General features: G+C 39.4%; 3 protein-coding genes across 8 annotated transcripts; 2 read left to right on the top strand and 1 right to left on the bottom strand.

Moving 5' to 3' along the window:
• Nucleotides 1-1,222: 1,222 nt before the first annotated feature.
• Nucleotides 1,223-19,848, bottom strand: septin6 (septin 6). Of its 6 annotated transcripts, none has more exons than XR_010929703.1 (11): nucleotides 19,721-19,848; nucleotides 17,755-17,869; nucleotides 15,841-16,036; nucleotides 14,150-14,336; nucleotides 12,461-12,622; nucleotides 11,539-11,635; nucleotides 9,333-9,501; nucleotides 8,963-9,095; nucleotides 8,637-8,827; nucleotides 3,022-3,142; nucleotides 1,223-2,509 (listed from the first exon to the last, which is right to left on the bottom strand). XR_010929703.1 is itself a non-coding variant. In XM_067599707.1 (11 exons), exons 1-10 carry the CDS (start codon nucleotides 19,748-19,750, stop codon nucleotides 7,096-7,098), a joined length of 1,284 nt encoding a protein of 427 aa, XP_067455808.1. In that variant the 5' UTR covers nucleotides 19,751-19,848; the 3' UTR covers nucleotides 3,827-5,345; nucleotides 7,051-7,095. The 6 variants fall into 6 exon arrangements, 4 of the variants coding, with proteins under 4 accessions (XP_067455805.1, XP_067455807.1, XP_067455808.1 ...); XR_010929705.1 differs by lacking the exons at nucleotides 1,223-2,509; nucleotides 3,022-3,142 and adding exons at nucleotides 3,827-5,345; nucleotides 7,440-7,493; XM_067599707.1 differs by lacking the exons at nucleotides 1,223-2,509; nucleotides 3,022-3,142 and adding exons at nucleotides 3,827-5,345; nucleotides 7,051-7,099.
• A 577-nt stretch (nucleotides 19,849-20,425) lies between these two features.
• pttg1 (PTTG1 regulator of sister chromatid separation, securin) lies at nucleotides 20,426-23,842 on the top strand. Its single transcript, XM_067599710.1, has 6 exons — nucleotides 20,426-20,544; nucleotides 21,969-22,061; nucleotides 22,176-22,315; nucleotides 22,431-22,512; nucleotides 22,844-23,005; nucleotides 23,690-23,842. The coding sequence occupies exons 2-6, from the start codon at nucleotides 21,974-21,976 to the stop codon at nucleotides 23,770-23,772; spliced, it is 555 nt and encodes a 184-aa protein (XP_067455811.1). The 5' UTR covers nucleotides 20,426-20,544; nucleotides 21,969-21,973; the 3' UTR covers nucleotides 23,773-23,842.
• An 88-nt stretch (nucleotides 23,843-23,930) lies between these two features.
• Nucleotides 23,931-25,721, top strand: sowahd (sosondowah ankyrin repeat domain family d). The gene is made up of 2 exons (XM_067599709.1): nucleotides 23,931-24,212; nucleotides 24,457-25,721. Exon 2 carries the CDS (start codon nucleotides 24,561-24,563, stop codon nucleotides 25,545-25,547), a length of 987 nt encoding a protein of 328 aa, XP_067455810.1. The 5' UTR covers nucleotides 23,931-24,212; nucleotides 24,457-24,560; the 3' UTR covers nucleotides 25,548-25,721.
• Nucleotides 25,722-26,096: the final 375 nt, after the last annotated feature.

Genomic DNA, 26,096 nt, shown 5'->3' with positions numbered 1-26,096 from the left:
AAATTATCTTGTTAAGATCCTTAAAATGACTTCTCCTCCTTCTCTCTCATTAAACATTCTATAATCTATAAATATGCAAATATATTTCATCTCACAAGTTTTCATGCTGGACACAAGACTTCTTCAACTTCACTGTAAAGTCTGTTCTCAGTGTTTGTGCAATAGAGGCTTCAAGTTTCCACATCATACTTTTGTAAGTTGAATATCAGCAAAGTTGTATTTTCATTGAGCTCAGAGAAACTTGAAATTTAACTGACAGGGACCTTTGAAGTTTTATGTAATTTGTCTTCAGTTGCTGTGAACATTTTGGTGCGTGGATGTGTTGATGGAAGACAGACAAACAACATAAAAACAAGTAAATACAGACCGATTTATCACAACCTCTTGTTAGTCAATATAAAATAATAAAATCATGAATAAAAATACAAACTTAAAACATACTAGAATTGGACTGAGAAACAGCAGCAATATGAAGTATTCAAAACCTCCCAACACCCTGACAAAGCTCTGCTCAGAGGAACCATGTATAGATGTAAGGAAGTATGCATGTTTCTCATATCGGCCATGTGGTTTCATATTTTCTATTTTATACTTTTCTATTTTGAGTTTGTATAATTCAGTTTTTTTTATTTTGACTCACTCTTAATAATTTCATGTATGTATTTTAAGGGTTTTGTTTATCTAAACATTTTTTTAAATGATTGAGTTATCCTTCGTTGTCTAATTTTTTGTTTTAAAAACTCAATAAATAAAGTTTAATCTTACCTAAAACTGTGACATTATAATTTTCTGTCATGTGTCATTTTCCCATCATGTATAATAATAATAATAATACTAAGAATATTATACTTGACAGTTTTGGGCTTTTTATTTGGCAAAAGTGTATTTTTTTACTACAGAGCCAGGTTTGGGAAACAGCAACAAGAATGTGTCTCTAAGTTATTGTGCTCTACGTCACTGTTGTAACTTCATTTTGTGTGTTTTTATGTGAAAATGTGTAAACGACTCTATGCTGCCATTTTCTTTTTATAAAAGAGACTTCCTTCCTGGAAGTTTACATACATAAATAAACAAAACATGTCACAAAACAGGAACTGACTGAACCTCAGGAGGTGTGACTAAGTTTCAGAGAACTAAAGTGCAACAGTATGAACAGCAGAATAATATTTTACACAACAGTGAGTTTACAACACTGCAAATAAAAGACAAAATCTTAATAAGCTTGGATCATATTTTTTTTTATTGAAAATGTACATCAATGGAATTAAACTAAATTAAGATATTGAATAATTTTGTAGTGTGGGAGAGTTTTTGACTACAAGAGGTGATGACTGATACTAGAAAAAATGTATGGCATTTTCTGACACCAAAATGTTACTTTATACTCGTCACGTCCAAAGATCATAGGTAATAAACAACAAGTCTCCACTTCAATACACAAAATATATCCTTATAAATTATATAAATGCATGAGTATCTTTTTTTTTTTTTTTAATACTCCTATCTGGGATTCAGATCAACTCCACGTCATACTAATATTTGGCAAAAAAAGGGGAGCTGAAATCAAAGGGCTGAGCAAATATACATTAATAATATGCACCATTTGAAGAAAACAGCAATGAAGTTGAAATGGACTGTGAAATTTAAAGGGATAAAAAACAAGCAGGTCAAAAGGTCAAGATCACAGCTGTAATGAAATAAAAAGATGCATGCAAAATATAGAATAGGCTGTTGAATATTAAAGCACAATGTGTAAAAAAAAAAAAAAAAAAAAAAAGGCCGTAAAATGTGACCTCCATGGTATTCAACAGTGACATGTAAACATGGGCACCATCACATGAAGTGCTTAAATATAAATATTGCTTTGGCTTTTTTGCATGATTATGACTCCAAATTCAGTTTTGTGAAGATGATCGTTGGTGGATGTTCTGTAAACGCTGGAAGCAGGTTTCAAACATGACTCTACTCCTCGTTCTACTTTACTTGTTTATGATTTAACACGTTACATATAGTGCAGTAAGTGCTTCTGTCCTCGATGAGTTTATCTTTAATCAGCAAGCCTTTATGTTCCTGTTTTATTCTAACGTGCGCTTTGTATTAAAAGAATCAGCTTTCCAACTGAAAAGACGAGTGCATAGTGCAGATCATTGCAATTCTATTTCAAGTAAAATTAAAGTTTCACCTATGAGTCTTGTAAAATGTGTGAACCCCTCACTGATGACATTAACTACTCTCTTTTTATATACATTAAGACATATTAGATTTTAATTGTGCCCGGTTCCCAACCTGCTTGGGTTAAGAGCTTCATCAGGTGGTCAGAAATACCATGCGAGTCCACATAAGGCCAAAAATACAACCAAAAAAAAAAAACAAAAAAAAAAGGAGATGCGATGGGAGAGAATAAAAAAGGTTGATACAGCGAGGAGAAAACAGGAAGAGGTAAAAGGGTGCTTAGTTCTTGCTGAAGCTGCAATCCCCTCTTCAGGTGGTCAAGACAGATTAAAAGAAGCTGAAGAGACAAAGAGAAAGAAAGCCGGCCGTTAGAGGAGATGGCAAAGCAGAAACGCTCACAAAAAAGGAGAATTTGAAGTGCATCTGTTATCAGTGAGGAAAAAAAAAAAGTTTAGGTTTTATAATAAATACAAACTCAGGTGGTCAAATCCCTGTGATTAAACAGTCGTTCTAGTAGATCATCAAGTACATAGATATGAGAAAAACAACTCAACAAATATTGAATGATGTGTTAAAATTCAAACGTGATTTGTCTACATTCCCTGTGAATCACTTAAGTGAGCAAAAGCGTAAATATACATTTCAAATATGACTTAAATTGATAAGTTTTTAATCACAACTGAAGTGGAAAAGATGTTAGTCACAGCAAAAAAAACAAAAAACAAAACAGTACACATAAAAGCACAGGCGACAAAGCAAGAATTAGCTCAAGGTGAAGTTAAGAGATGCAGTGACACACATGTAACACATCAACCCTGTAGTATGCAGAGAAGATAATGATTAAGAGACCCTGAAGAATGGGAAGGGGGGTCCACATAGCCTCTGGTCAGTACTCAGTACCCACAAAGGCTGGTGGTCCCTCAGCAAAGCTCGAGGGCTGAGGACCTACTCAGTGCAGAGCCAGGGATTACTGCAAAGGAAAAGTGAATACACACAGACCAGTGAGCGAAGGATTAGGAGGAGGGAACGGCTCTTCTCTTGTCATATGTTGTACCCTGTGGCATCATGTGGGACCAAAGTGGTGAAAAACATTGAATAACAGACGTCAACAGAAGCTTTGAATTAAATATCTAAGACTTTGAGATGTTTAGTAAAGCTGTGGGACATTTTGTGTTTTTGTGAAAAGGGGAGACTTTACTGAAAGCTTATTGGCATTAATGTTTATTCGTTGTCTTGTAGACTTAGACAGTAATATCTCAAATTATCAGCAATCAATAGATCAAGCGTACCCACTTTCCCCATTGGGGTTCATTTAAGTTCCATTTAATCTTATAAAATACACGCAATGATCCTTTTATAATCATTTAGTCTATAAAATGTCAGAAAATAGTGAAAATGCAGATCATAATTGGCTTGTTTTGTACCACTAACAGTTTAAACCAAAAACCGTTTAGTTTAGTATCAAATGAAGACAAATACGAGCAGCAAATGAGGAGCTGAAAGTTTGCTTAGAAAACGACGTAAACAATCGATTATCAAAGTAGCTGCCCGTTTCTATGCTGCTGATAGACTCATCGATCGATCAACTACTTGTTTCAACTCTAATTTACAGCAATATTTGTCATACACAATGATTATGGCCACAGTTGTAATATTTGGTGAAAAAATTTGGCCTTTATTGTCTTTCGAGATAATGTTTCTTTTCTGTGTAACACTGATACAAACAACACTCGTCCCTGCAGGACAATGGACATCACGATGAATGACTTTCAAATGTGCCTTCATAAAGAGTAAAATAAAAAGAAAGTTACAATTGCACTGACAACATATATATATATATAGTTTTTTTCTTTTTTTAAAAAACATCACATTTGTGTATAAAAAGTGCAAATGTGAAAGCTAATACAAGTATGAACATAACACATGACAATGAATGAGGTATGGGAGAAGTGGCAAAGAGATTAGGCTCACATCTGTTCATGCACAGAGCTAAAACGAAACAACATCAGCAAAGGGACGTAAATACCACAATAAAAAATAAAGTAAACTCAATTTTCAATGTAAGTCTAAGGTATATTTTGCTGAGGTAACATTCAGTCGAACCGTAAAGATTTTCATGGAATCTAAATCCATTTTTGGTGCTATTTATGGTCAGCAGTAGCCATTCAATGTGTTTACATTCAATTACAACCTGTATATAAATAGTACTTCTTATTGCTACTGGCGGCGCCTGTCATTTCCTGCTGCGTTACCGTTTGTAGTCGTATCTCATTGATGTCAGCCGCACTGTTTACTGTTAGCTAACCAAAACCGAACACTTCCTGCTGCTACTGCTTCACATTAAAATTGCTGAGCTACGGATTTTTTTTTTGCATTCTCTCGCAATATTTTGTGTTCCATTTGTGCCGTGTGCAGCATCAGATTATGATTGTTCGTGGCGCGATGGAAAAAGGAAATTATTGATTGACTTCTTCACCAAAACAAGTTTGTTTGGCTGCACTGTTAAATAAATTACACTGGTTGCTCTTCTGTTGTATTTCTGTTTAAAAAAACAACAAAAAACAAAACAGAACATTGAGTTTATGAAATCACTGAATAGAGAATCAGTCGGATGATCGCTGCTGACCTTTTGCCTGGATTAGTTTTATAGATTATTAATTTAATCCGTCCTCAACCGTCTGTAATCTACTGCAGGTTTTGCACCACACATAACACACTCAGGTCCCGATGTTTGATGCATGTTTCGCTTTAGCCTCGACACAATTTCTGCCCATCACAACAGTAGTCATGTATGTTAATATTAAAAAAGCACACTCCACCATGCAAAGAGTCACTAAATAGAAAACAAATATGGAATGCATTTTCTGTAGATTTATATAAAAAAAAACGACAAGCTGAATAATTGCTTGTACAAAACCACATCATAGACAAGCATCATTCAGCTTTAAAAAAAAAAAAAAAAAAAAAAAAAAAAAAGGTGATGTGTAAAAGGAGTCAAACTGATAGCAATGCCCGGGGGTCTTCCAAAGAGCAGTGGGACATGTGGAGGGTTGAATTATGGGGGGAGGGTTGGGTGAGGGTGAGGGGAAGGGTACTGTAAAAAGGATGATGGGGTGGAAACTCATTCACAGCAGGATGGCCACAAGGGAGCACTTTTCTACAGGAATCCTTCTCTGGAAATAAGAGAGACGGGCTGTTATTGCTTTCTTTGAGTTAAAACATCATCAGGACACACACACACACACTGTTTAACATCAGTCACATCACATCAACATTAGTGACTAGACGGCATTTAAAAAAGGAGATCATGCTTTCAAGGAAACTCAAAAAAGGTGAGAGTGCAAGTACAGTTGTCTACTCTTTGGCTAATGAATGTTGGCTGAACACACTCGTCTAAAATTAAGTGGGGTTTTTTTTTCTTCCTTTTTAGAGGCTTTGTCCTGCCCCTGCACTTTAAACAATGTTTCTGATTGTCTCCCTCATTGCTCAGCAGCTTGCTTTCATCTATTTTAACAGTCTTGAGCTGCTTGAGGAGTTTACAGATTGCAAGACAGATGTCTTCATTCACCTCTACCCTCCCCAGTGGTTGAGTCTCGACAACATCTCTCCCTCTCTCTCTCTCTCTCCCTCTCTCTCTTTCTCTGTGGATTTGGCATTTGTATCCACACAGGAAGGAGGGGCGGCGGTGGGGGGTCGTCATATGGCTCTGAGATCAACAAAACATGTCATCTCTCTAAACAGAGATGGGCCCCGAGGCTGTTTGCTGCTGCTCTGGTGTGACCTGTTAGTCTCAGTTCAGCCTTGAATGGCTCTTTGTATGAAGGCAGGGCCGGGTGGAGAAAGACTTGGGAGCGCCACAAAAAGGAGGCTGTTGTGTATTTAGGGAGACAGATGGAGCAGTACATCAAATGGGTGTGCGTGGATCTAATAAACTGGTTGATTTAGAAGCTGGCACGGGGACAGTAAACACTGCCAGCTCAAGGATATGATTGACACAGATGTTACAAATGAAACGGTACACAGGCTCACTCACTCACTTCTGAATTACTGAAACCATTTCTCAAACTTTATCACATTTAAATAACTTCTACAGGCAGATTAAATGCTTGTGAATTTAGATAATAGATAACAGTTTTAACAGCTTTAGAAAGGTTTAGTAGTATTTGATTATGATTTAACTCTTATTTAAGATACAGAAAGGTGGAAGATATCAGATTAAATCATGGAAGGAATGGAGAGTATCTGCACACTGGATGAAATCTCCCAAGACCCAGTATGGCTGAAACATTACCTTCAGGGCTGTAATTAACAATTATGTTCATTATCGATCAATCTGTCAATTATTTTCTTGATTAATCGATTAGTTGTTGGGTCCATAAAATGTCAGAAAATGGCGAAACGTGTCAATCACCAATTCCCAAAGCCCAAAGTGGCGTCCTCAAATGTCTCATTTTGTCCCGAACAGCAGTTCACAACCCAAAGATATTCAGTTTACTGTCACAGAAGACTAAAGAAACCAGAAAATATTCACATTTGAGATGCTGGACTCAGACTTTGGAAATGTTCTTCTTAAAAAAAATGATTAATTGCTTATCAAAATAGTTGGCAATTGATTTAATAGTTGGGAACTTATCGTTCAATCGACTAATAGCTGCAGCTCTAATTGCCTTTTTCAGTCCAATTAAGTTTTGGGAGCATTAATTCAGTCTGTGAATACTCTCCATTTGCTTCTAAAGTCTAACATGGGTAACGACTTATTTTAAACGAACATTTTAAAATTATTCTTTACCGATATGTCATGAATTAACATTTTAATCTAATTAATCACAGTTGTATGTTGTTGTCTGGTGGTGGTGTAACTCAAGAAGGGGACCTTACCAGTAAAAGATGCCTCATGCAGCATGCAGCAAAGTGCAGGAGGAGTTAACTGGAAAACATTATGGATGTGACATAGGTGACACATGCACTCACAGGACAGATTCACATCTACACAACATGCAGTAATCAATAACTGTGTCTTCTGGGGACTGGCGAAAACTACGACTTTAGAATGAAGGTTAAGATAAACATCGTTGTTATCCTTGTAACACTCTGGAGGGAAAAATCCCTCGAGTTCATTTTGATCAGTGACCCACAGACAAAGCTGAAGATGCACAGCTGCCCTTTTGAAGAGGAATGTTCCAGGCAGAGCTTATAAAGAGAAGAAGTGGCTGTGAAGGAAATAAATGAAACAGGAGGGAAATAAAGCAAAAGAAAAAAAAAAAAACCTTCTCAGTGCAAGTGTCTTCTTCCTTTTCTAAACAGGCACGGAGTCACATCAGCTTCAACACACAACCAGGAGTTGATTACCAACATGAAGGGACCAAAAATGTCAAGAGCAGATTGCAACCATATTTGAACACATCTGGATACAAGTGCTGCCTCCAAACATGAAACATACTACGGAGAACAGTCTTGTAAATCCATAATTTAATTAATATGAATATAAATTTTAAAAAAGGGGGCAAAAGAATCAGTCTGAGAGCCTAAGAAATGATTTAGAAAATGGAGAGATTATATAGATGCAATCAAACTGGAGGATTGGAATTGTTGAATAGTTTCCATGATGCCACTTTTTTTTTTTTTTTAAATGTACTTGATTTATCAGCTTATTTTAAAGTTAATGTAAATGTTCAGTAATTGTTAACAGAACTGTGATAAAGCTGTTCATAGTATTTAATTTATGATCTGTTTAGGTCGAGCCATCAGCAACATGTAATTGAGGAGTGATGATTTCCGACTGCGATTCACTCAAACAGCTTAAAGTTGGCTTCCTTTCAACTATTTAGATGAGGACAGCTAGTCATTTTCACGGGTCTCTCCCCTCTCTCTGCTCCGTTTATTTATTAATTATGAATTCTGTACAGCTCTCTTTAGTGTGGATTTTAGTGCAGACAATATTATCCGTTATCAAATGGAGGGTAAACTGGAGCATTTATCTGCCTCTCAGAAATAAAGAGCTAAATGCGAGTCTCCTTCATTTCCTGTGTGCCTTAAATGATACAACTCTCAGGTGGATTGTTAATGAGTAGCGACAGAGAAACTACTGAGTACTTGGTGATATTAATCTAACGGACAGTTCTGTCTGCGAAATGTGTGCGCAAAAAGGAGAAAGGAGGTTTTTGTCAGGAAACATCTACATATTTGGCCTGCGAACAAAAGGCAGTGTCGGATGTACAACATATGGACCCCAAAGGCTTTTAAACAATGGTATCCATGTCCTGGCGTGAACCCAAACATAAACATAGAAGGCAATTGTTTTAACAGTTCTCAGAAACGCTGAAACGTCAGTGCAATAATGTGAGGCCATGTTCCTCCCAGGTTCATAGTATCCAGGCTTTTCAAATTTTCATACAACTGGAGGTGGTCGTCTGCACCTGTGATGTGAGGATTAAGACACTGAGGGGAAAGAGAACAATACTTACTTTTTCCTCTCTTTGTCCCTCTTGAGTGTGGTGGAGCCCCCTGCCTGCTGAGCTTGGTTCTGCAGGAGCTCTGCAGCAGTCTTTTTCTGTTTGAACATGTTGAGCTCGTCGTCCAGGGACTTCTTCTTCTCCTCCAGTTTCTTTTTCTCATCCTGGTGGAGCTTCTTCAGACGGTCAAACTTCTCATGCAGCTATGTGGCGGTGACAGAAGGAAACAGTAGTTTTGTGTTAGTCGAGACAGGAGCAGAAATCTGCTTCAAACTGATAAAGATCTGTGATGCAAATTATGTGTCAGGGTGATGCAGGAGTGACATAATGATGCAAACCTCTTTCTCTGCTTCTTTGAGCTCCGCCTCCTTTTCTTTCACTCTCTGGACGAACATTTGCCTCATTTCTTCTTCCTTCTTCTGCAGCTCACCCATGAACTCATTCCTCTTGGCTTCATATGTCTCCTGCAGACTGGAAGAGGAAAAAAGGAGAAAGTGAATCAAAATTAATAACAAAAACTTTCCACTGAGTTTGATCACTATGCACTGCATCACACACCAAATGTAGAAACAAATATGAATAATGCAATCAGCCAAATTAGTAAAAAGGTTCAAATGATAAATAGAAGCAGGAAAATCCAAAACAAGCAGATATATGAGGAGAGGAAGAAGAAAAAAAGCTGTAAGAAAGCAGTCTTGAGTCTCCTACCTGAAGGGCTTGCTGTCAGGGTCCGTGTCCTTAAAGCCCATCTCCTCCAGTTTGCAGCGGCGGTAGAGCTCATAATGGCGCGTGTGAGTCTGCTCTCGCAGGTCCTCCATGTTCACTCTGATCAGCATTTCTCGCAGTTTGACAAAATCACAGTGATTCTCATTTTCCACTGTGAGAGACACATAGTGACACACACGTGCATGTTTTACCCAACACATCAGACAGCATCTCATTCATTATGGATTATACCGCAGTAAGCGTACAGTAGCAGAACACACCAACATCAAGGAGTGCTTGAATGATATCGCAGCTAATAATCATCTCCGCCAGGTGTGAGACTGGAAGGATATCATGCATTTGGTTGTGTGTGTGTGTGTGTGTGTGTGTGTGTGTGTGTGTGTGTATCTGTCCGCAGCTAATCTCGTACACTACTGGACCCGCCGGCCTAATATTTTTTGTGCACATTTATGACTGTATGCTCAAGGACCTCTCGTGGTTGCAGAGATTCACAATTGTTGAAAAAATCTATTTTATAACGTGTTTTGTACCACCACTGACTGCTGACTCACTCCTCTTAACCGGCCAGTAGTGATCAGCAAATCAATAACTGCAGCAAAAGACATTTCCGGCAATCAGCTACGCTAAAAGCAAGTCTGTTGTAGGCCACATTTTGGCCTTGTCATGGCTCAAAAACTGACATCCATAGAAAACTTTGGTCTTATCTGGAACCAGAGCATCTGCAGATTAATTTCATACCCCATATGTTATGATCTATTAAAGTTAGGCACGATATGAGACGAATACATCCCTGTTTTTGTTAGCTTCACTACCATCTTGACCGTAAGGAATCTGGGAGGGACAACTGAGTGAGATTCAACTTTTCTTTGTTTGGGAGGGAAGAGGGAGGTAGGGAGGGGTTTTATTTTGTGTGGTCTGCTGCAATAAAATGTTCTAAGTAGATAACAATGGTTAAAGTAAGAAGTTTGGACTTATCATCCCATATATTGTTACCTTATTAAGTTTATACGGTTAGGCGAACCCAGGACGCTGGATTACAAAACCATTACACTATTCTATGCATCTTATAGAAAACTGAGACTATAAATGCCCTCAGACACGCCCGGCAGAGATATGCACTCTACTCAGAGCACTCTCCTAGTTTAATGTATTATAACTTGAGAGACTAATCCACAGACGTAGTCCTACAGACAGGACCAGAACAAAACAGGACAGTGTTCATGTCCTGTGGCCTCTCTATTGATTCGGATACTTGACTGAGCCAAGCACCACACTCCCACATACCGTGTGACATCATGTGAGTACACATGCATGCAAGCACACGGTCTGAGGTAAATAGACTCAATGTCAGATTACGCCTCTGGCCAGAAATGTTACACAGCGCAGTATGTAAGCATGAGGACAGCGATTTGTAATTCAGCACACTGAACCTCAAATGAAACAAAGGCTATGTGGTTAAAGTGCTGAATTACAAATCGCTGGGAGTCTGAGTGTATTCCCATCCATATCAGGTAATCAGTGTAGGAATTGTAGCCATATTTACTCTGGAGGGTTATGTATGAAAGGGGCTAAAATTTCAACACTGTTCATTAGATGTGGATGTAAACACTCTCAAATTAAAGAAAAAGGAAAAAACAGTCAGCAATGTGCAGGACTATCAAACCAACACAAAACTGTCCACATCCTTATGGACTGCACTGTTTTATAGCTATGTGTGCCTGATGGGCCTTGTCATGGAAAACCACACCACCGCCCACACACCAAAACACACACAGACAGCCCTCAGATCACAGTTGTACATTTTGAGGCTGGAGAGGCATCAAATAACCAAAGAGTAGCTCTTTGTAACCTGAGCTTTGCCGCACATTTCAGATATACCCAGGAGCTAATAAATATTTAGTGTCTGCTTGCTATTTACAATACATTATACAGAGTCGGTTATGTATTGATCAACCAAGTCAATAACAAAAATCAATTGAAACATCATCAGTGACATAAAATTTCTCAGTCTGTCAGAGCTGAGAGCTGCAGCAGCTCTAACAGACAGCATGATGGCAGAAAGGGTGCTGTGTCTAGATGAGGTTATGTAACTGGTTATCAACTAGTTTGCTGTAGCTGTTAGAGTCGAGGAGGAATATGAGGGGAGGGCACGCTCTCATTTCCTGTGCAGGATGTGACCCAGGCTTACCCTGCACTGTCCCCCAGGGGTACTGCCTGGCCTTCACCATCTTGTTCCCGATCTTCACTTCCTCTGTGCTCCCCACCACGGCGAATGGCAAATGGCTCTGTAAAGGAGCAGAAGGAAAAGCAACGTTTGGTCTACTGCCATCCACACCTAAGAGATCAGCAGATTCTCCTTACTCTCTCCCCACAGGACACGACAAATCCCTGACAAAATTGCACATTTCCACACCATGCTGACATTTATTTACTGTAAAATCTGAGAATATTACCACAACTATCTCAGTCATACGAGAAGAATCAGGACATCCTACACAGGATACATCCCTAAGCAGTGTTAATGTCATTAAGAAAACTGAAAAAGTGTTTTCTTTGTTTTTACAGAAAGTGACCATTTAGAGCTAAATGCCACAGACGCCAAGACGGTAGCTCTGAAAGATATAATGTATGACCTTTTATCAGAACAGAGCCGCGGAGAGACTCTGCAACAAGAGCCGAGAAGCAACGGTCTAATAGCATCAGTTAGGGAGAGTTAAGGCAGTTCATGAACAGCTAAGTGAGCCCTGGCTCATCTGTCAGTAGACATAGGCTCTTTCCCACACTGCCGGCTTCCTGCAGAGTGAGCTGGCTGATTGTGCTTCTCTGAACACACTCCTCCCCGATTGGGGCGGCTTCCTGTCAGCCTGAGTAGACACAGACGATGCCTGTCCTGATTCTGCATCACATGCTGCTCATGCCGGAACACATAACAGAATTTATTATAAAATTACAAACAAGAAAACTGTTGCACAATGTATTTCCTCCTCAAAAATTGAAGTGAGGATTCAGTCTGACAAACATGACCTTAAACGTCATCTTTAATATGATTGAAGTAGTATATTCTGTGTAGAAGCATGTGACGCAGATAGAAAGATGGTTGTGAGCCTTACGTTCATCGTGGAGTTGATCTCTGCCACGGACTCGTCATCGGTGGGAAACTGGTAGATCTGCACTCCGTTGCTGACCAGCTCACTGGTGATTTTGATTTTGAACTTGGCCAGTTCGCTCTTGGAGATGGCATCTGACTTGGCGATGATTGGAATAATATTGACCTACAGTTGAGAGATGAGAAGAGAATTAACGTAGGCTGACACAATGAAAATGCTTTCTGATATGCAGCTAAATATAGAGCCTTTTAGATGTCTGTCAGCGACAACTTTTCTTCACCTCTATTTGTGTAGTCCAAATTTAGAATTCTTAGAAACTTTACAGTTGATGTATTTTAAAAGAAGGTTAAAACATATTACAAATAAACTAATTCAGGCCTTTTACTACTCCAATCACTGGTAATTTGGTAATGTGGTAACTTAAATTGTAATTTAAAAAAGGAAAAAGTGCTGAATAATCTGTGCTCTCTTCAACTTTTCAACACACCACAATACCTCTCTCTAGCTCCAGGATCTCTGCAAATCAGGCCTTTGTGTATCGCAGACATTTACACGTTCTTACGCTTAGAGATAAAAATAGAAACGCAGCAAAAGGGAGCAGCAGGCTTCCATCTCCTGCTCCACATCACTTAAAAGCTCTTCAAATATGCTGTTAAGAGTCAGAATCCAATGATTTCAACAACATTTATGTTATCCATGTTATCAGATGACAGAGAGAACAAGATAGAGAGGGAGGGATACAGGCAGGGTCATTCTCATGTATGTACTTACAACCACACTTTCACTCCCACACAACTATTTTCACTCTGCCATGTCGCCTACACAATCCCAGTTATTTGCTGGGCCCCTTTAACTAATAGCAAGGGACCTTCAGAGTCATGTGAATAAAAAATGCTCTACTGTATCCCTGAGTCCGGTGAGGATTTTAGTCTTGCTCAAGGACACTTCAGCAGAAGACTGTTTGAACGCCCCCCCTAGGTGAATGTGTAAACACAGGAGGCTCTGCTCTGGATCACGCTGTTGCGAGTGCTTGCTGGAGGGCACAGCTGCTCTGGCAAACACTGAGCCGACTCTTTGTACAAAAGCCAGGACGTCCATGCAAATAAACTACTGGGGAAAGGACCTCACAAAAATGAGGCTGCAGTGACTGAGCCGACCGCATTTCACAGCTGACCTACACCAACGCAGTGACAAGTCTAGAGCCAATCTGCATGCAGGCAGATGGCCTGGAAAAGGTTTATGACCCATGACGAAAATGGATAGATCAAATGCTGCTAACAGCAATGCAGTGCCAAAGCATTTATCTACAGTATATTTATGACGTGCTACAGTAAATCTAACCATGTTCATAGGAATTATAAAAGTTATTCTTTAACATCATTCTGCTGCAGTGCAACAGTCCTTCTCATTTAATGCTAAAAAAAATAACCATGGATATTTGATTTATGAGTCCTGCACAATTACAACTTAACTGCACGAGGCTTTTGATATACAAGAACCATTATTATCTCTAACAGGACTAACGGGAACAAACAGGAATTGATTTGGCATTGATGGGAAACATCGAGGAGTGAAAGTGGGTCTCTGAACAAATCATCCTCTAAGTTTCCACATCAACAAAACAAAGTAGACTGAAAACACTGCAATGTAAAAATGGCCAGCAATAGTTTGACAAAGTAAAGTGAAGCTCACCTTGCTATCAAGTTTTTTCATGGTCACCAAGTCCAGGGATTTGAGCGAGTGTCCCGTGGGAGCGATGAAGTACAGGCATGCATGGATGCGGGTGTCGTGGTAGCTGTGTAGCGTGCGCTTGATTTTCAGCTCCTCCTGTAGATATGCTTCAAACTGGGCATCAATAAACTCCACAATGGACTTGTAGCTGTCAAAAAGAGAGAGCCACAGAGAGAAGCAATTTTAGCTTTTCTTTCTTTTGCAGTACAAGCATCACAGTTACAGTATATTAAAAGGTGAACTCCACTGGTTGGACACAGAAACACTTTTCAAAAGTTCCTCTATGAAAGGAAATGCAAATTTGTTGTGCCCAAATTAGATTTTGGAGTATGTGGGTGGGGTATACTCTGGGGCCTTCTATATCCGAAAATCCATTGTGCAGCTTTCAGTTGTTTCATGGACAATTCAGGTGATCCTCCTCATCAACTTGTGAAGTGAGGAAATATCATGTGACCACATTGTTTTTACCAGGTATCTGTCGATAAAAATGTGGCCTTAACTAAACTACAAAAAAGCCACTGGAAGATGTAAATAATAGGAAGACAGGCATCTTGATAGCAGCCTGGATGTGTCGTTAATCACTGGATGTCAGATAAATAGAATCTAAATATATTTACCATTAAAATATTGGACACACTGGTATCATGGAACTTGTCCCAGTTTACTGCTGGTACTTAAAAAAATATGTTTGAAGGAAACCTCTCGGTAATAAAACAGCATCCTGAATGCATCATCATTTTTAGTCTTTATGAGGCCAGACTGTCTCATTTGTGGAGGAGGTGCAGACTCTTTCTCTAGCCTTCAGGTCGACTTAAGGGCCCATTTTACTGTGTCATGTCCGTCTGAGAAGCTCTAACCCAAATGAGCAGCATTTTTACTTGACAAATTACTTGACTCATTGGTAGATTATGAAATGATTAATCATTGTAACTCAGCTGACTAATCAATTTATTTAACACTACTCACAAACCAGAATTGGGATACACGCCATAGAAAATGGACACAAGAAAAAATATATGTGTGACCCATTCATCTTGGACGGAAAGTAGGCATCCACACACATGAACAGACATTTACACAAACACAGCCTGTGTACATACTGTAGAATATTCTGGTAGTGACTGAGTGTGTGTTTGTGTAAAATGCAGCAAGCCTGTATCATTTCCTCTGTCATCAACAATTTGATACTGAATAGAGCGTGAAACCTGGAAACCCCGGCCTTCCCATTGACCTCACAGAGCTACAGCTCACATGACATCATCCCTCACCCTTAATTTGCCTCACAAGCAGGCTTAGCGATCACATTTTGGAGGGCAAGCTTTGTAACAAAATCTTATAATGTTTGATCAAAAGTTTCAGCGCTGTGCCAAGAGGGAAAGTACGATTTGTACATCTTATTTTTGTTTTTTAAGCTGATTCTACGAAACTACTTGAGATGTAAGCTTTATATAATATACTGAGGGAACAACTGAATGAAACCTGAGCTCAGAAAAGGCTTAGAGCAGTCATGGAGTAATTGTTTGGGAGGAATGTTGGATGTGGATTTCTGCTTACAAGGAACGCCCAGTAAAAAACAACTGTGTAAGTAGTCTATCTGTCAGACTAAGGGAGAAGACTTTGACCTCTCGCTCAGATGTGACAGACGGATTTACCTGTCTTCTTTATTGATCTGGTCTCCGAAGCCCACGGTGTTGACGACAGTGAGTTTGAGACGCACATTACTCTCCTGGAGTTCGTAGGTGTTGGACTTGAGCGTTACTCCTGGCTGGTTGTGCTGGGTGGGCTCGCCCTCAAACTTGGTGTTGAACAATGTGTCCATCAGGGTGGACTTCCCCAGACCCGTCTCGCCTAGACGACACAGAGAAAATACATCATGTTACTGTTATGTCATATTGTTGTTTTTATTTTATCATTTGAATCAATCACATTTTTTCCTTCACACTACACTTAAGTATCCTCTTCACTTTCACTTCTAAATTCTGTGATTTTACCCTTAAATTTGATAATATTTAGACTTTGACCACCTATCAATGAAACTCAAAGAGTCAAGAGAACTCGAGAGTAGATTCAATGTGACATATTAAAGATGCTTCAAACTTAATATATTATTTTCAAAATGCATACAGCCACAAATAAAGCTGAAATAGCTGCTTATTTGCTGATGTGTTCTGACATCCACTTACTGTTGGAAGCTGTCAGATGACTCAGTTACAGAGCTCCCTCTGTATGAAATTCTATTTTTATTCATCACAGCCTGACCTACAGCCTAAGCATGTTAGCCCATTTTTGCAGTGTACCTCACTATGTTAAAAATCTCTAAACTTTCCCTCAGAGTCGAGTCAATTTGGCATCTTGTTTGGAGAAGCCACGGGCTCATACTGGATATGTCAACGTTAATGTCTAAAATGAGGATTACAATCAGACCTTCTGAAACCAGAAATGTCACTCATGTTTGAACCCAATGGAACTGTACATCTTCCCATTTTTGCTTCCCTCTTTGTAATTTTAAACCACAACAAAGATCCCATTATTAAAACAAAGATCACATTTCTTTGCTTCAAGCAGTGCTTGTACTATTTTATATTGTATATGATATATTTTATATTCTATTATGTTCTATTCTAAAGATATTCTATTCTAGTGTATGATGTTGTAATTGTGAGAGACAAAGCAGCATTTACAGATTGCAGCAAAAGTTGTGGTTAGTCTCCTGCACCATTTTGCTTCTATAATCTTTGGTTGTAAATCTTTAATAAACAGAAAGATAGTAATAACGAAACTAGGTCTCACAGATCACAAACATAGACTTAATACAGTGTTTTATTAATCCAGAAACTGTTAATCAGTAGCTACTGCATTTGGATCAGTAGTTAAGAAAAAGCAGAAGCAAAATGAAATAGTAACACTGTCAGAAATGTGATCTACGAGATATCAACCAAGAATGTAGAGCTTGAATTTGTTAAACTATTTGCATTAGGGTGTGCACACATTTGTGAGGATTGCATTGACATGTGCACTAAGTCTCCCTCTGTGGAAACTGCAATAAGGAAACGAAATTGAAAAAATAAAACATTTATAAAGAAAAGGCAGAGTAAGACAACTGGTTATACATTTTTATAGCCGTCTTAGAATTCATGCTCCAGAAAGGAAAGTGTATAACCTGTCATAACAGGTTCAAAACAGCAAGTATTGTGTGACTCTGTGCAGCAGGCAGTAATGCAATGTTGCCTAAAACCACAGTAACTCTAAGTATAACCCGTCTTCATTGATATACATCAGGGGGACAAAACACTGCATAGTGCAATCTAATTCAACAGCACCACAATCTACAGCCATGTCATGCTAAGATGAACTAATTTCATACAGTCATTTCTGAAAGTCTCATCTGAACACGGAGCATCTTACTCATCGTGTTAACCAACAACTGACTCGCCTGAGAGAATCTAAGCGGGTCAAATACTGAGCAAACTGCTTTGCATCTTGAGGAAGAGCCTGAGTTTCATTGAAGCAAATAAATGGCGTGAGAGGAGACAGAGGAAAAGCACTTTCACGCATGATACACTCACCAACACAGAGGATGTTGAAGCAGAAGCCGTGATTGACAGACTTGTTGACCAGCTGGTCGGGCATGCTGTCAAAGCCAACATGGCCTGCAAGTGGTACAGCACGAGCACCTTCTCCCTAAACAAAAGAACATAAATAAAATAAATAAAACATCAGTTACTATGAATCACAGAACACATTATGCACCAACTTGTCTGTGATGTGCCTTTAACACTTGTAAACATGAACAGGATTTCCTCTCTGGCACTCTACATTGTACATTTACATCTCAATGATTGTTGTTCTGTAGAAAAATACCAAATAACACTCAGATTAACGCTATATTGTATCACGTTAGTCTTTGACACATTTTTCAGGTGCAATGTGACTGACTTCCTGTTTCCTGGATTCTGACTTTCTTCCCACAGTCGAGACAGTTAGAAACCACAATGTACATATATGGGTTGGTATCGATGTTCATTTCAAGAGAATTGCAAAAAAAAAAAAAAAGCTTTGAGACTATATACATATGATTTAAAAGCTCATCATAAATACAAATACATGCAATTGAAATAACAAAAATGATAAAACGAAGAGTCGAGGAGTTTGTTTAATATTGCCAACACTGTGTGTGTCAGACCTGAACCCTTAAACTCCCTATTTTTGGCCTGTTGCACTTCCATTCACTCTACTATTACACTGTTTGTACACCAAACACATAAGTGTAAAAGCACTGTTGTGTTGTTACATGAGCGTGTGGGCGTGTGGCTGGCGGTGAGCATCTCCATCTTTGTGAATCCCATTTCTGCAGCCTACATCTACATTATGAGGTGTAGGAAAGCAAAGAATTTAGATTATATGGCGAAGCAAAAGCTCTCCACCAGTTAAACTTAAGCCAACCAACCATTATGTGGCTTAACATAACACAGTTGCTTTCCAATGTGGCCTAGGCTTTGAGAGGAAAACATTCCATTTGAGGGTCAATTTAAAATAACCAGACAAGCTGATGGTAGTAGACAGTTGTGGATTATTTGGATAGTTGAAATGGGGTTTAAACAGCTGAGGGACTATTTGGAAAACTGACGATAATGTCACTGGACAAACAGCCTTTACTCTTCAGCTGCAAGTGCAACATTCCTCAAACCATTCCTGCATGGCAAGACACTCACAGCCAAGTTACACACCGCTGGTTTTCATTCATTGAGCCGCAAAACGGATATCAAGCTGCAAAACCTCGCTATTCTGAGCACTTTGTCTGGGTTTGGTGGCTTCCTTTTCTTTGCCCCAAACAAAAAATCCAGGCAAACATTACACACGCGTTGCAAATTGCAGCCCTAAATGCCTATAACCAGCCAGAATCTGTTTTTCTTTTCCCCGTATTTTCTATACACATCAGACAACGCCCGACTGAAAGTTAACGGGACTTGCATGAAACAACATAACGGAAATGAACACCGTAGCTGTGCTGAAATGGGGGCGTTCAGAATGAATGGCCTACCGATGTCTTTATGGTAGGTTATTGTTTTAACGTGAGCTAACACAGTCTGCTACACGATACGTGTTTAATATATTAAAATAACGTTACACAAAACACCAACGTCATTTCGTTTTTTACTCAATTTTAGCTAATGATACCATCACAGGAAACCTGCAGGCGTTAGCTCATGAAAATTAAAATAATGGAATTAAAGCATTTTTAACTGAAAGCCACGACTTATCGACATTGAAATAGACAATTATGAAAGATTTAGAAAGGTATTATCAGATTTCTAACGGCTACGCTGATGGCACAATAATCTGTTCAACGTTACACTGAATTTTTGACGGAATATAACGTTAACCATGAAAAGCGGGTGGTGACTAACTAACGAAACCTGTTTCAAATTATACTCAATACAAATATATTTTGGACATATGCCGAGACATTTCAAGGAATATCTTTAGACGGTGATAAAGGCATCCTGAATAAAATAGGCTAACATTACTCACCGCTTGCCTTGCTATCTCAGTTGACGCCATCGTAGTAGCCGTTAGCTGGAGGACGAGCCCTCTGCTGAAACTGCACTGTTACACCGAAAGATGGCCTACTAGGAATGTACCACTGCTCAACGGGCTAATTTAGGTATTATTTAGTAGGTAACTACACTCATATGTAAAGCTGTTCATTAAAGACAAATATAAATTACGCCGGATTCGAATCGGTCCGTATTTAGTATTTTTCTGCGTGGTTTTTATATTTAAAAAATTAGCACTACCCACAGATCACCCCTACAATGTGTAAATATGGATTTCTCCAGTTAGAATGGCAGTGAACCGCAGTGAATGAACGTTACAAACAGACGATATTATTGTATTGGCAAAACTCGGCCAAATCTAACGTTAGCTGTCTGACAACTCACAAGTATCTTAAATTAATATGACTCAAATCATTAAGTATAAACACATGTGAGGTGTTTGGTTTGAACAGAGTAGGAAGTAAGGCTGGCTATGGTCCTCATAGATTAACAGCGGGGGCTAGTTTCCTAAATAGATGGTGTCGTAATTATTATTTACCTATGTTTTAGACTGTATGTACTGAAACGATGAGGTTATGGTTATTATGTGGTATTGATATAAATAAAATGGCAACGTATTTTTTATGGCAACGTCCATTCAAGTCACGTGTGTTACAGCGACCAATAGGATGAAGGCAGTGAATTTAAAAAGGAGCCGCGGACGCTAGACGTCACCGTTTATATCAAAACAACCTTTTTGGTCTGAGAGAGAGAAGGTGCAGCCAACGGAGTTTTTAAGCACAGCACAGCACAGCTCAGGTAACGTTAACACCGGTGTATTAATGTTACAGTTCACAGCAGTCTCAGCCAATACTGTAAAGTTTAATGAAATAACGAAAATGAGTGACAGACGTGTTGAATTTTAACGCTAATAAGTTAGCTACTAGCTTATGATTACGGTTAGCTAACGTTAATTTTAACCACCTTCCAACACATCCACGATTTTAACCCGAAACTCAGCTGACGTTAACTGTACGAACGTTATGTCTTGCGAAAATCAAAGTGGTTTTGTGCAACGTTACTTTCCCTCGTTTCCACGACAAAACAAAAAGCTAACTAACTCGTATTAAATGCAAAGAGACAACAGTTGTCATTCATTTGTTAAATATAGCTAAATTAACGAAGGTACTAACCTAAGTGCTGCAACACTGCAACACATTGGCTGTTAGTTTCAGTGCTCAGGCTGAGGCTTGATAAGACTATCAAATTGCACCCTTGTCTTGTAAGCTTGGTGTTCATTACACATGACCTGAGTCACAGAAAAAGACTGTTTTTCAGAAAAATACTCGGCACTTACTGTATTTGTCTTTTATGAGGTGGGACAGCACAAAACTTCAGGCTTTACCTGTGGTCTGAATATATTGGCTGTGATTTTTATGAAGGCATTAGCTAAGTGAATGAATAAAGGCTGCAACAAAATGCTTTTGATTGAGATCATGTTTGTATAAACTTTTTATTCATGGCACATATTTGACTTGCATGGGCAGGTTATTACTAATGGTAACATTAATTGATTACACGTGTACATCAATGATTTGACACAATATATTCTTAACTTTAGGCCCTCTTACAGCCCTATCCAGAGAGTACAACTGAGCAAGCTAAAGGTGCAGCAATTAGTCGATTTAGTCAAATGACAGAATATTAATCAGCAATTATTTTGATAATCGAATAATCATATCATTTTTGCAGCTGCTGGTTCCATCTTTTCAAATGTGAGGATTTGATGCTTTTCTTTGTCACACAAGATGAAACACTGAATGTCTTTGGACTGTTGGTGGGATATAACAAGACATAACAACACACATGAAGTCCTCACTTTGGGCTGTAGGAAATTTCAACAGGCATTTTTAACTATTAATGAAAATGGTAACTTGTTTCAGCCCAAGTGCAAACTCAAACCTTCTGAGGATATAAGATGCAGTTGAAGCTTGAAAAAACAAACTAAGAAATCCTGAGTTAAGATTTTTAGATGACTATTTCCAAGGTCAAGACACTTGGAAGACGTTTTCACGCTTAAACATTTAGGGCCAAAACTATTGTGTTAATGCATTAATTAGAAAATGGTTGCAGCTATGAACCTTAATGCATTTATGCATGTGCTTTGCCTACTATAATATGCCAAAATGTCGACCACATAAAGGTCTCTTCCATGTTGATGGATTGTTATGATGCATTTTCAGATACAATGGCCAACATAATCTTTGCAGAGCGGGAAAATGCATGTCTTCATGCACCAACACTCAAGATGCGACAGCGACTTCAGTCTGCACCAGGTATGAAATTCTAACTGTGCTCAGTGCAGCTGTCCCCCCTCTAGTAGTAATATAGGTCTGTAGGGAAACTTGTATTTGAAATCATACATTTTTAACCTTTTTTTCCCCCACCAGAGAAACTCTTGAAATCTCCAATGACTGCCAAAACCTTAAAGACTCCTCTGCCATCTGGTCGTAAGGCTTTGGGGACAGTCAACAAAAAAATCTCAACCCCTGCCATCAATGTACAAGAGAAGAAACTCGTAAAGCCACAGGTTGGGATAAAACATGCGTGTACAATGACGATAGAAAAGTGATGTCAACCTATTTGAATATTCTGCTGTATACCTCAACTATACATGTACTGATACAACACTGTGTTCCTCTCAGGAAACCAAAGTCAAACATGCTGCTCAGAACAAAGTGGAGGAATATCCAGAAATTGAGAAGTTCATTCCTTATGACCCACTAGGTAACAAACATCTTTTACTGGTAACACTTCACACAATTTAACTTAAGGGTCTTTTTTAATACAGTTTTACACTTGTACAACCACATGTCCGGTACAACATCAAGCAACAACTGAAGTAATTTCCTGTGTTAATTCTCACTGCAGCATCACATTAGCTGTTCCTCCTTGAGACAACTCATAGTTTATACCCGCAAGACTGATCTTTGTTACATCGAAGCTTGCACATGCGCATCACAAGCCTCAATCGCACATGAAGCTGCTGCATTCCTTCTGGAGATGGTTCACTCTAAACATCTCTAAACATAAGGGGTTATTCTTCTCTTCTTCCCAGAGTTTGAGAAGTACAGCATACCTGAAGATTTGATTCCTCTCAGTGGCTTTGCTCTGCCTGGACTGGCTTGTTTCCCACAGGCTCCCCCTCCTTGTGAGGAGGACCTGGAAATGTTTAAGCCGCTCCCAAACATGTCACCTGTAAAGATGCCAAGAAATTCAGGTATAAAATCCCTATTAAACCCTCATTTACACATTACTGTTTGGATGAAGTTGGTCAGTTAATGTACACAAATATGTCGATCTTAAATGGTTACTTTTAGTTATTTACCTCCTAGTATTATCTAGCCTCGCTGAGAGTTGTGGGGTTTTATTTGCATTTTTAAGAGATGTCTGAGATTTTTGCTGTCGCCTCAGAATAACGGAGGTGAACAGTGTGTTGCTCACGACTGCAGTTTGTCTTCCCAGAAACACGTTCTTAGTTGCTGAATGATGATGTATAATTACTGTTTACTGCTGTAAAGTTTTCATTTAGGACTGCAACTAAATCATTTTCATCATTTATTACTCCCTTTTTTTTTTCCAATTAACTGTATAGTATATAAAATGGCCTTCACAATTTCCCAGAGCCTCGTGTTTTAAGTGTTGCACATTTTCTCTGTGAAACAATGAACAGACCAGTTGTTTAATTGAAACTACTTTGCTCAGATGAAATTAAATCACACGCTGTCAACATGATTTTAAGTTAATTTCATTCAACTTCACCGTGTCTCAAAGTCCTGGCAAATAAAATGAAAGTATCTACAGTTGCTAGACAGCGATGACTGAAGCCTTTAAGTATGAGGTACTGATTCACTGCAGGTATCATTAACTAAAAGTATCATTAACCTGCTGAATCTCTTTCCAGGTTACTGCTCGGAGCTGGATGCCTTTCTTCAAACACTCGACGAGCTGACCGTTGAACTTCCTCCAGAATCTGTTACTGACTGAAAATGAAAGAATGTTGTTTTTTTTTTTTTTTGTTATGACTTTTTTACTGAAATAAAGTGTCTTTTAATTACCCTTGCTATGTTGTATTTGCATTGCCCCAGTCCAGTCCATAGCTCAGTGACAGGCTGTGACAGCATTACAGACTATTACTTCCTGCTTTGAAGTCCATCAGTGGTCACATGGGAGGGTTTTCTCGCTATTGGTTTTGCCTGAGATTAGAATGAACTTTGTCTCAGTTCCTCTTGAAAAGGGAGAGAGAATCCCAGCTTGAATTTGTAGCTCAGAATTTGACATATATCCTTAAAATAACGATCACAGTCGTTACCAGCTGGACGATAACGTTTCACAGAGAATGAAACGGTTAATGGTGAAAACTGTGAGAGTCACTGAGCGCTTTTATTATACGTGAGTCTGTCTGCGGTTTGGACGCTCTTGAACAGGTGAGTAAGATTGGCGTGGTCAGCAGTCTGATACACAGGAGACAGAGCTAAAACATATTTTTGGTATTTAAGGGGTTATGAGATTAAGGGATAAATTGACAGTGTTTCAACATGCCTGCAAAAAGAGGAACTTGATCTGTTTGTCTTTAAGACGCTTGTTTAAAATGACATGTTTACGCATATCTGAAATGTTTATTTACTCATACAAACGGTAAAAATAAACTCCCCCCTCCCCTTTACACAGAGAATGAGTCCGACGCAGTGGATAGAAACCGTTCCCAGTATCTAATTTGACACTGATATCTTCGGGGTGTTGTCCAAATAAAAGGAAGTAGCCTTGCGTGCAGCATGCATGAGAGCGGATCGGATGATGCTGGAAATGAACCAGCTGTCAGCGACACTGACGCCCACATCAGAAGGTCATCCAGACAGACCACCGTTGTGGAGCGACTCTCGAGGTATGGCATGCAAGTCATGCCCAGCGCTTTCCAGCGTAGGTCGAGGCTGCAGAGACAACAAGAAGTGTCTGACAGCTCCGCACCGGGCACTCTCCTCCTCCAGAGAGACGCATCGGAGAGAGGGTCGCTCACACCGGCTATGCGTAAAAAATACCTGAAAGAGCTGCTTCTGAGTAACTCATCTCACAGCGGGTTCAGCACTGTGTTGACCTCCCAGACCTCCAGCGCGTCCTCGGAGCAGGACGTAAACTGGGCTTTGTATCCGATGGAGCACGCGTGGATGATTTCTGCGGTGGAGGGAAACTATGAAACCATACTGGAGTTTATCTCTGAAGACCCCCATCTGTTAACCAGGAAGGATTTCATCAGCGGTTATTCTGTGCTCCACTGGTTAGCCAAAAGGGGACAGGATGAGACTCTGGTGAAACTTTTGCGTTACGCGCAAAACGCGGGGATCCCCGTGAATGTGAACGTGCGGGGCAGCGGCGGGTTCACCCCGCTGCACGTCGCCTGCATGCACAGCCACTACATGGTCATTAAACTGCTGGTCGGAGCTTTCAGTGCCAATGTGGATGCCATGGACTACAACGGGAAGAGAGCCTGGCAGTATCTGAGGGGAGACGCCCCTCCGGAGATGAAGGAGCTGTTGGGGACCTGGGATGATGAACACAGTGGCGGGTGCGCGCAGCAAAACATCAATAAAAACGTCAACAACAACTGCGCCACGGCTATGAACTTGACCCCCAGTGATGAGGTCGATCACGGGGAGACAGATGAAGTGGACTTCTTTCACAGGACTAACAGGGGGGGCAGCTGGAGAATGGGGCCTTTAAGGAAGTTGCTATCCTCGTTTTCATTTCTAGGAAACAAAAGGTGACTTTAATGACAGACGCCTTCAATTATGTGCTGTATTTGACATTTAATTCACCAGGATAACACATTCTGTATCAATACTGCTTTCCAAGAATTTCTGGAATATAAAAAGGGCACCTGAGTAAGTTTTTATTTTGTGATAACTTTCACTGAACCTAATAAAAACACTTACTCCACATTATCTTTGCATTTTTCTGACTGACACAGTTCTACTTGTGTCACCTCAAATATTAGTAACTGCTGACATGGCAACTATTTTTCCAGTTTTAGCTGTTTAAGTAAACAATTCTTAGTTTGTGTTTCTTACTGCTTTAGCTTTTCTTGAATACCAGTGTTGTGTTTGGCCCAAATCAACAAAGCCAGACCTTCAAGCTAACTACAAATAACCACAATATTCCATGAGACGGGGATTCAGAAGTTTTTGCTATGTGGTCGGAGACTGAAAACCCATCAGTGTGCTTCTTTCTGCTGAGCTGTGGCAGCTTGTGATGTTTGGTTTGCTGTGGAAAAAGCACTCAGTCTGTAAAATGGACTGTTAAGCTACACTTGTGGG

This window comes from Thunnus thynnus, chromosome 9, assembly GCF_963924715.1.
Source record: "Thunnus thynnus chromosome 9, fThuThy2.1, whole genome shotgun sequence".
NCBI classification, from domain to species: Eukaryota; Metazoa; Chordata; class Actinopteri; order Scombriformes; family Scombridae; genus Thunnus; species Thunnus thynnus.
This window is presented reverse-complemented; position numbering and strand designations above follow the sequence as displayed.